The 11,386-nt window shown below is 39.3% G+C and overlaps 1 protein-coding gene across 1 annotated transcript; it reads left to right on the top strand.

Moving 5' to 3' along the window:
* Nucleotides 1–475: 475 nt before the first annotated feature.
* On the top strand, nucleotides 476–10,001 carry LOC144640602 (uncharacterized; the record flags this gene model as incomplete). Its single annotated transcript, XM_078499700.1, has 7 exons — nucleotides 476–670; nucleotides 2,261–2,547; nucleotides 3,146–3,293; nucleotides 3,890–4,192; nucleotides 4,785–5,108; nucleotides 7,857–8,159; nucleotides 9,720–10,001. Coding segments are annotated over 7 exons (1,842 nt in total), but the record flags the coding sequence as incomplete, so codon positions are not given.
* Nucleotides 10,002–11,386: the final 1,385 nt, after the last annotated feature.

The following is an 11,386-nucleotide window of genomic DNA, read 5'->3' as shown; positions in this document are numbered from 1 at the left end:
ACGGTTGCTTTTTATCGCTGTTTTCAACCATAATACTATTTCCTGAGAGCTTCGTTCTGAGGGCTGTGACTCCAGATTTTGAAAAGAGACGCACACACAAAGTAATGTAATGTAATTCATGACGAAGAAACATGTGTTGCCGACCAAGACCTTATTGTTCTTGCTTCCAGTGGTATATTTAACAATTATTCCACGAACGCAAGTTGGATTTGAGATGATAGATAGTCCGCGTCTCGTTGGCTATAGCTTTCGCATATCCAACAAGTGCGAGTGGAATAATTGTTTTATTAAAAACGCCCAAAGAATTGCAATATTTGAGCTCCCCCAGCCTTTTCGTTGACGTGTATCGGCTGCCATAATTATTGTAGTCAATGGTATATGAGCTCATATACCATTGCCTGTTAACCAATCAAAAATCAGGAATTGCAATATACCATTGTTAGTTTTTAATAAAGTTTATTATATTGTTGAGCAGGTGATGACAGTAAGCATGGAGGCATTTCAAACCCACGTTGTGGACGACTACATAACCTGAAAAGTGGAAGAACATTACAGAAGATAGGTTGTCGTCCGAGACCCGTGGGCAGATTTGTTTCTATTAGATTCCCTGGTTTCAAGAGACTTTCCATCTGTGAGATTAGAGTTCTTCCCATCAAATTTTCAAGAAATGGTAGGTAACTATTTTATCCGGCTTGGTAAAATCTGACAAGATAATTGGCCATTTACAATAGAGTAAAAATGCAAAATTTATTTGCGATATAGTAGTTTTTATGTGACAATTGTAATGTGACAAAAATATTTGATAGTGTAGATGGCACAACAATTATTTGTCAACAGTTCAAAGTTAACCCCAGGACGTACAGGGCAATCCACTCCCCCACCCCCCCCCCCCTCCACAGTGATACAAGGGAGTAAGGGAAGTGGTCGATGGACCCTACCAAGGTTTTCGTTCTATTTATGCCTAGTAAAAATTCCAGGGGGGGGGGGTACTCAGGCTTGTAAATGACGGGGATGATCGAAGGATTTTTTTGGGGTTTGAAATTTTCGATTCCGGGATTTTTTGGGGTTGAAAAATTTGCCAAGTATTTTTTTGGGTGACCTTATTTAAATAGGGGAATTTTGGGTATTAAAAAAGAACTAAAGTGCCTTAGCGCGGCCTTGGCATATTTATGGTATGATGAGTAAAAAAACACGAGCGTTCAATTTTTTATGATTTTCTTGTGTTCTTAATGTTATATTTTTGCCCCTCCTGGCAATTTAGGGGTAATTTGACAAGAGATTTTTTTGAGGGGGTATTTATGGTCCAGGGATTTTTTGGGTAATGACAGAAGACTTAGGGTTTTTTTTTGGGTCCTGAGTGTTGCCTTCATTCGATCATCCCCGTCATTTAGAAGCCGGAGTATCCCCCTGGGGTAAAAATATTAAGCGAAGAGTAGAAAGTCCTTAACTACCCCACGGTTTTTGTTGGCTGTGACGTCAAATGGTGTCGTATGACGTCATAAGTGCTGGATTTTTTGGGTCCTGAGTGTTGCCTTCATTCGATCATCCCCGTCATTTAGAAGCCGGAGTATCCCCCTGGGGTAAAAATATTAAGCGAAGAGTAGAAAGCCCTTAGCTACCCCACGGTTTTTGTTGGCTGTGACGTCAAATGGTGTCGTATGACGTCACAAGTGCTGCCATCTTGGATCCGCCATCCTGGATTTCACCATTTTCTTAGAATACCTAAAAAAAGAAAAATTAAATGACACAAAATCAACCATAGTGCTTATGAAATGTAACCTTAAGCAAAGTATACAATAATGTCTTAAAAAATAGAAAAGAAAAAACAGGAAAAATAAGAAAAAAAAATAAAAATGACGATTTTGGCCAGACATGCCTGTAATCATAATGTCACAATGACAACGTCAAATGTCATGGACACATAGTTGTCACACAATTTCCGCAAGTAATGAATGAACAGCTACTGAAAGGTTTAGCATTTTAGAGTAATCCTATTTTCACAAATGACCTTGGACAAACGAAACAGCTACTGAAAGCTTGAGCATCACAGAGTAAAACCATTTTTAAAATTACAAAAAACCTCGAGAGAACTGGCATTAATCTCTCCCTGCCCTTTTGAACGTTCGAGACCTAGTAAACTTTTCAAAACATTCAAGATTTTTTACAGTCCAAGGTCGATCTATACAGATTAATGTGATCGCATGGCATAGTGCACACGCTTAGCGTGGTAAAATAAGTATCCGGTGTTCTTCCATTTAAGAGTGCCAGACGCAAGCAATTGGGGTGCCAGACAAACATTTCTCAGCCTCGTCGTCACGATTGGGCGATGATCCTCAAACAGGACGACTGAGGAGTGATAAGGGCGCCTGGTCGCCTATCAACAACAACAATTCTAAAGACTACCTGCAAATCAACCTGGGAGATGTGTTCTTCATTTGCGCTGTCGCTACTCAAGGAAATCCAATTTCCTTTGAGTGGACCACAAGTTACAAATTGCATTTATTACTCGTGGATTGGGTCGTCTACAAAGAAAACAACACAGAAAAGGTTTGTGAAAATAAAAAAATAATAATAAAAGCCTATTGAAAAATACCTTTTACGTTTTACCAGAAGTATATAAGATAAGATATAAGATATGTTAATGCACTTTGTACCAGCAGATACGCGAGTTAGCTATTTATAGACGGTTTTCTTTCGAACAAGTAGGCAATCGTGTTGTCTAATAACGAGCGCTTTTGATTCATCATAATTTATATCATGTCAGCGCCTGGGCAGCATACAGGTCTTCAGCGATTCTTCGTCACTCGCTCTGGTGGACTGCAACTCGGCGGGTCTCCCCCTCACTTCTTTCTATTTTAGCCATTCTACGCCAAGTTGTTCTTGGTCTTCCATCCTCTACCCACTGGAAGCCAAGTCAAAGCAAGTTATTGCTTATTATAACTGCCAAATGTATTTATGCGATGATATCAGTTTGGCTTATAAAATTTAAGTGGGAAATTTTTGTATCAAAGGCAGTTTTGCTCGTTTGTTTTAACGTTTTAAGTACACTTATAATTATACTCATCAAAATCATATTTAAAATTTTAAACAGAAACCAAACGTTTTCGACGTGTTGTCATCAACAGGGTATCCATATTTATTGCAGGTATTTACTGGCAATTCAAGAAGAAATGACATAATACAACATGTGCTTAAGGAACCTTCAAAGACGCAATTCGTTCGGTTTCAACCAATTACCTTTGTTAACCACAAGGCCCTAAGAGTAGAAGTGTATGGAACAAAGATACCCGGAGGTATGTTTTCCTAAAGTCGCCGAGTGCAAGTTCGAGTTCTTCGACCATGTGAAACGTCATTGTACAATAACCAAGATTCCGTGTGTGTTCTTATAGGTTTCGTGTCCGTTATCTATCTACTTGGGAGCGTCATCGTAGTTCGTTCATTGTCCAAGTTTTTGTGTGTTAAGTTATGCAAAACTATTTTTGTTCGTCGAGGACTAGTCCAGAATCAAATTAAGAAGTTGCTCAAGTTGAGGGACTTTTAACTTGCCTGGTGAAGTTCAAATTACACAGTGAGGTGAAAAAAGTTGTGCTAATTTATTGTCCTTTTTGTTCTATCAATCTTAAACGTTCTTCACATTTTCGGAAGACTTTTTCGTAACTGAATTAAAATAAACTACAATTTTCCGTCGTCTTTTCAGTCAAAGATGCCCATGTGACGTCAAAATTACGTGTGAACGAAAGAAAACGTGTCCTCAGAGATTAAGTAGAGTGGATCAATTTGACGTCTTTTTGACTTCACATAAAGAATTATGCACAATAATATGGAAGGAGACGCTATTGTCAAAGACAGACAATGTTCACATTTGACGCAGTTATTATCTTTTTAATAGGTTTACCTTTTCCTCCTGTCATTGAAAACCAGGAGAAGGAAATATCATTTCCTGATTTCAACTTTACATGGAGTCGTCCTTATAGCAATGGATATCCACTGACCATGTACACAGTATACTACAAAGAGATTCAATCACCAGTTAAAGAGAACGGTTGGTACCGTATCAACACTGCTGCCGTAACAAACACTCTGAGTGCACTGCCTCTTGAGTGTGATACAGAGTATGAGTTTGCGGTGTCCGCCTGGAATAAGATGGGAGAAGGTCTCATGTCACAGGCCTGGCAAACAAAGTCAGTTAAGGGTATGTTAACTATGTAGTTAATTGTTTCATGCCTGCATAATAAAAAGACTTTCAAAAGAGAGTCCTGAAAAGGGTAAAATGGGAGCTGAGATTTGCCTTTTTTTCACTGGGAAAATGAGATTTGGGTTACTGGGACTGGGAATCACAAACAAAATGGGGATGGGACTGGGATTTGGGCATAATATAGACTGAGAAATAGCATTCGGTTGATTTGGACAAAAGCTGGGTTCGGAAATGGGATTTATAACCCCCCCCCCCCCCCCCTTCAGAACCTCATCAAAAGCATAGCGTTGGATGGCAATTTTATGGCACAGTGTTTATCTTTGTATTAAGCTACGTTAAAGTGTTCAAAACAGTGATAAATGACAAATCCAGCTAGTCAGAATTGTATCCGTCCCCCTTCTTCCTTGACCCCCTTACTTTCTATGTTGAAGAAACGAGGTTATGGAATTTTCTACATAGTATAAAAGGTTAAGAAGATTCTTTAAAATAAGCCTCTAGCGATCAAACGTTTTGACGCATGTCAGATAAATAGAAGTAATTTTAAAATTTTCAACCAAATCAAGATTGACCTATTTTTTGTTTCGTGAAGGTTATCCAGTTATCGTAAACTGGACAAAGGAAGTGAATGGGAGTGCTGTTGTGGTCAAGTGGAAGCCTTGTACTGCTTCTTTGTTCACTATCTACTACAGAGAAGTATTTTCGGAGATTGACAAAAGCCACTGGAACGGGACTAACGTGTCAGGACATGAAATTAAAAGCCTCTGGACCGCAGTTAACGTGTCAGGGCATGATATTCGTTATAATCTTAACCTTAGCTGCCGCAAGGAGTATGAAATAGCGATGACAGCATGGAATTCCACAGCAGAGACGCCATTAAATCACAGCAAAATGTGGAGAGTGGTTACATTAGGAGGTAAATGACAATCACGGGTATGCATACGTATACGAAAGCTAACAAAAAACGTTTGATCAAATATTTGGTTTAATACACAATTGAAATACCTTTGTGTGTGTAGCTGGCAAATTTTCAATAGCCATGTTCCTTAATTCTTTTAATATCGTTCCGACTTTTTTAGCCAGCCACAACCATAGGCGTACGGGCCGGGGGGCCGGGGGGCTGCAGCCCCCTCCCCCCCCCCCCAACTTTGGGCAACTCAGATTTTTTGGGCAGCAAGATAAATTTGGGCAAAGCCAGTTTTTAAAGAAGTTTTTTTTTTTTCGAAGAGATAGATATTTTTATTTTAACCTGAAGTCGGCGTGGTAAAGGTCGTAAAGCCAGTTAAATTCACACGAGATTCACATGTATTAGTGAAGGGGATCATATGTTGATATACATGTTTGTATTTTTTATTGTTGGGCAATGTACTTCAAATATCTGTCACAGTTAAACACCTGATAAAAAAAGCTTCTCCGCGTTGCTAACTTTTACAGATCTTTACAAAATCGACGGCGAGATTCTGGAAGCCGCCGAGCAGAAAATGTTCGCGAGTTTTCGTCGTGTGCGCGGATACGCCTACATGACTGCTTCAGAAATGCTGGAGACAATGCACGAGAATGATCTATATGACGTTGATCATCAACGGAGACCCAGGGGCAGCTCATCGGGACGACGGGATTTTCGAGCTAAAGATTACAACAAGCTCGGGAGAGCCCATGGGCACTTTCTTTTTCCGAACCAGTTCCAGAAGCTGTTAAATCCTTCCTTTCTGATTGGCCAGGAAAACAGTTTTTCTGGCCAATCAGTGAGGATGACCGGCAGAGCGACTCTGACGTCTTCTTACACGAAGTTGTTTTCCTTATCGACTCTTTGTGGTTGCTTTGCTCGTGCATCGGATGATTTTTAAACGTGGAGAGTCTCAGAGAAAGAATAAACCTTACACGACGTCCAGATCTACACTGTTAGTTGCGCGCTTTTTAATAGCTATTTGAGTAAACAACAATTCTTATTATTTCTCCTCGATTGTTGAACTACTTCTGAAGTTTTCTTTGGTGTGGGTATCTTCGTTACATGGGCCACGCGATAGCAAAGGGTTTTTTGTTTAATTTGTTGGATATTTAAATAACAAAAACAAAACTTAAAAACAATGTAGAAAGTGGATCGCGATAAAAACTCTTTTGTTTCCTTGAGCTATGCTACAGTTTGCAAATTCCCAGGTCTCATTTTTTGTTGTTGATTTTTTTTTTTATCTGAGACTCTCCACGTAAGACATCCGATGGACGGGCTAAACAACTACGACGAGTCTATGAGGAAAAACAACAACTTCGTGTATGAAGACTTCTGCTGGTCATCCTCACTGATTGGCCAGAAAAACTGTTTTTCTGGCCAATCAGAAATAAGTAGTTCTGGAACTGGTTCGGTAAAAGAAAGTGCCCAGGGCTCTCCCGAGCTTGTTGTATACTTTCATCCGAAAATCCCGTCGTCGCAATGAGCTACCCGTCGCCCCGACTAACTGCCCCTGGGTCTCCGAGGATGATCGTTGATATCTTCGGCCGTCGAAACGGCAGAGACAGCTATTTCTTTTAACACGTTTTATGTGCTTATATGATAGATTCTTATGTAAGAGTTTTTCACTTCAAAGACCTATGTTAGTGCATCGTATGACCTTCGTTTCTTTTCGACTGTTTCGTAAAAATTTGGGCAACTTGCGAGAAATTTTTGGGCAAATGTCTCACCGCCCCCCCCCCCCCCCCCCCCCCTGGCAAAAAACTGCCCGTACGCCTATGGCCACAGCCGCATCTAAAATATTATTTGTTCGGTGATGCATACTATACGTACCAAAAACACAAAGGGAGCATTCCTTAAAAAAGCTTATTTGTCAATCATGTGTTTATGGAAACTTGAAAGACACCGCTCGTTCGGTTTTAGACATTTAGTCTAAGTGGGGAAATTCAGTACTTGACAAGATCATGCTTTCTATCTCTTTAAACTGATAAACATCCCTTTCATTAGGGACAACTTTTGCAATATATTTTAACCTCTAATTTGTGGGCATAGGGGATCATTCAGTTATGTACGAAACTCTATCGAAATAGCTATCTTTTTCACGTTTCCGTAAATCCTGAAGTGACTCAAGAGAGAGTAAAAACGAAAAAGACAAGGACCATGTCGTCTGGCCATGGAGAGATGAACTTCAAAGTCTTTATCTGTTTCAAGTTACACTGTAGGTGCATGTCGACCTGATGTGCAAGTTGTGTGATCACGGTTACTTGGACGCGGGTCGTGCCTCCCCTTCACCTCCCCCCACTGGCTTGCATTCTTGTTTTGGACAAATTCTCAATTTATGAAGAACTTACTTTCTCTGGGTAAGGGTTGTTGCGCTTAGTTGGAAATTTAAAATAAATAGCCGATCAAATTTGTCGTTACTCTAATGAATACAACTTAGACTTAAACCTGTCATCGTCTGTTCATTTCTGAATGGACCGTGCTTTTCGTCAAAAAAAAATAGAACAGTAATAGATAAACAAGACATGTCTCAAAGGGAAGAAGCAGAATGGGTCACTGATGTTCTATCCAGATTTTGACGTATTTTCTGCATCAACGGCTTGAATGAAAGAAAAGCCAAAATTGACTCCATCATAAGGAATTATCTACAATAATATGACAGAAGAAGTAATTGTCAAAAGGTGTTCCCATTTGACGCAATCATTGTCCTTTCCATAGGTTTACCATTTGCTCCTGTCATTGAAAACAAAACGAAGGAAATATCTTTTCCGGATTTTAACTTGTTATGGAGTTCTCCTGATAACAATGGATGTCCACTTGTCATGTACACAGTATACTATAAGGCGATTCGATCACGAGATAAAGAGAACGTTCAGTATAGTATCAACTCTACTGCTGTAGCAAACACTCTAAGCGCCTTACCACTTGATTGTGACACAGAATATGAATTTGCAGTGTCAGCGTGGAATGAGCTGGGAGAAGGCAACATGTCTCAGCCCTGGAGAACAAAATCTGTCACAGGTATTCATGTAATTCTCTTTTATTGTCTCTACATTCTTGTACGCTTCTTGTGTCCGCATGAATGTTTACGCATCTCTTGGGTTTGTTGCTTCTTGCTTTCTCGCAGGTTTTTGTTTTGGTAAAAGTTGAGATGCAGAACATCGAGGACCGCACTTTTGCAACTTGCCCTAGCGACAATCACACTATCAGCGGTTACAATTACCGTGGCTTCCATCTAAACGTGAACACGTGCCGCCGAAACATGATCTGATTGGATATTAAACGAATGGAATGATTGGTCATCAAACGTTTGAAATTTGGTAGACTTTAACGGTAACATTTGCGCCTAAAGAACAAGACATTCCGGTTTGATCCTGATCTTTGTCGATATGCATTTGCAGGTTCACTCGACTTCTGTTGTCATTATTTATGTTGAGCATTTTGAGTGCGAAAGTTCGCGTTACGGTCTGCTCTTCAAATGTTTGACGGCACGGCGGCACGTGTTCACGCTTAGATGGTAGCGACGGTACGATTCGTTGACGACACATTTACCGCCATGCACACGAAATTGACACTTTTCACGATCACCTTAGGGAACGAACGTCGACATCCAATTTACCCAATTTACCCAATTGAAAACTACCCGTTTTCTAGATTATTTGGTGGACTACAACAACAACGAAGTATAAACCACAGTGTATATAAAAGTGACGCACGCCGACAGACGAATTGTCCTTCAACTTGAATTTACATAATCATACGACTATAAAGACATTTATAAAACGAATACGACTGGAATGTGACACACCGTCGAAAAAGTTTATTTAACAAAAACAGAAACCTTTAAACATGTTTTCCATAAGAACAACTACAGCGGATTTATTACACTAAATACTCAACTAATTACTTAAACTACCAAAACAAACAGACCCCTGACACTTTTTCTACAGCGGCTTAACCTTTCATTATGAACACTCTGAGATCATCGCGAGGATCATTAACAGCCCTACAATATCCGAACCTATCTTTACATTAGACTTACTGACCAATGTAAAAGAAAGTGACTAACCTTGTGACAGACAAATAGGACGCGGTTTACAACACCCAACTATGTTCCGACTGTCAAGCTTACAAAATAGGCGAGACTAGTAGAAACCTTAACTAAGGCTGTGTATACACTTGGTGGCTGGGCACGGTGCCCGAGTACGATTCTCGCTGGGCACTTATGTGAACATACTATTTTTTTTAAGTGCCCACGCCATAGTTCGGGTACGGTATAAGGTCTCGACCTTGTACTCGAGAAGTCAATGGTACTTAGGTACTTTGGTTTTCTGTGTGTGAACACGACGCTATTTTTGCCGGTGCCCAGGTACCAGTGCTCGGGCACTAAATGTGAACGCGTTCTAAGACTGACAGGTACGTGGTAATTTCAACAAATGTATGAAAAAAAAAATGATTTTTTTTTCAAATAAAGCCTTTGGTTAACATGCGGTATGATATTTGTCAGATAAAATCTGATGAAGCAATTGTTCACATTTTCCACCCAAACCACCACTGACCTATTTGTTTTCCTTGTATAAGGTTACCCAATCATCATTAACCAGGCAAACGAAATGAAAGGGAGTGTTGTTAAAGTCAAGTGGAAGCCTTGTGCTGCTTCATTGTTCACAATCTACCATAGAGAAATATTTTCAAAGACTGACAAAAGCCCCTGGAACGCAGTTAACGTGTCGGGACATGAAATTCGTTATGATCTTAACCTTAGCTGCCGAAAGGAGTATGAAATAGCGATAACAGCATGGAATTCCACTGCAGAGACGCCATTGTACCACAGCAAAATGTGGAGAGTGAAAACATTAGGAGGTAATGAAAAACAAGAGTTTTGCAGTTGATATGTTTTCAACACTCTCAGTTTATTATATTTTAGCATCTTAGATGCAGCGTCTTTAAAGAAATCAACTATAGTAGTCGCGTAACTGTTTGGCAGTTTCTGTGTGACATAGGTTTAGTTGCAGGGAAAAACACTCCTTAAATTTACACGCTTTCAGATACAGAGGCATCGAATGCGTAACTGTTTGGCAGTTTCTGTGTGACATAGGGTTAGTTGCGGAAGAACAATCGTTATTGTTACACCAGCGGTATGCGGGGCCCTTTTTCTCATAGTTGTTGGAGTTGTCTGCTTCAGGGAGAAAAGAAAGCGGAAGAAACGACGTGGCCTCAAAAAAAGGAGGTAGGGGAAAACACTCCTTAAATTTACACGCTTTCAGATACAGAGGCATCGAATGCGTAACTGTTTGGCAGTTTCTGGGTGACATAGGGTTAGTTGCAGCTTAATTTGAACGCTGTTGAATAGAAAGTAAAGGTTTATTTGTAAATCATTGACGAATGAGATCAGCAACGGCGGCCAACGCCAGTGAAGTTTTTATTTTGTCATATTTCCCGGTAGATATATTTTAGCTTGCAAGATGAGCACACTCTAATGAAGACAGAAGTTTGAAACGAATTATCTCAACTCAAGTGCATGCTTTATTCAGTCTTTAATGGGTCAAACAGGCTTGAAACCGGGTATGACGCAGAAGAGAACTTTGAAACTAATGCTCTCTTTTGAAAATGTGTACAAACTCAAAGTGGCTCTATTTATACATAAAATTTTAAATGACTCAAGAAACATTCCAACAATATTCCATAGAAAACTCACTCAGGCCTCTCAGGTTCATACCCACAATACCAGATTTGCTGCTAACTTAAACTTTCATAGACCAATAGCAAATAATAACTATGGGACCTCTACTTTTTCTTTTGTTTCATCAAAACTTTGGGAAAACGTTCCAACAGATGTTAAAAAACTGCCTTATACTTCATTTTACAAGCACTATAAACTATACCTCTTAAATACTCAATCTTATTCTTGTGCATAATTTCGTTGTATTCTGCATATAGCTTATTTATGATTTATTTCTCCTTTAACATGTTTATTCTGCATACTTTCGATTAGTAATTGATGTGTCTTGTTGTTTTTTTTGAACGTGTCAGTGACCAACACGATAGCATATGCTACTTTGGTCACTGAGCACATTTTATTTTGACTCTATGTGTTGTTATATTTTCTTTATTTTAATTAATGTAATTTCTGTAAATAGTGTGTAATATTGTTTAATTGTTGTAAATAGTGTAAAATAATAAAAAAATCTGTATTCTTTTAAAGCCACATTGTGGTAATTAAGTTTGTTTGAGAGTTTGTCAAAACA

The sequence above is a fragment of the Oculina patagonica genome, unplaced genomic scaffold (assembly GCF_052425735.1).
Source record: "Oculina patagonica isolate OP01 unplaced genomic scaffold, crgOcupat unplaced375, whole genome shotgun sequence".
Classification (NCBI taxonomy): domain Eukaryota; kingdom Metazoa; phylum Cnidaria; class Anthozoa; order Scleractinia; family Oculinidae; genus Oculina; species Oculina patagonica.
The sequence above is the reverse complement of the archived record's forward strand: the minus strand, read 5'-3'. Positions and strand labels throughout refer to the sequence as shown.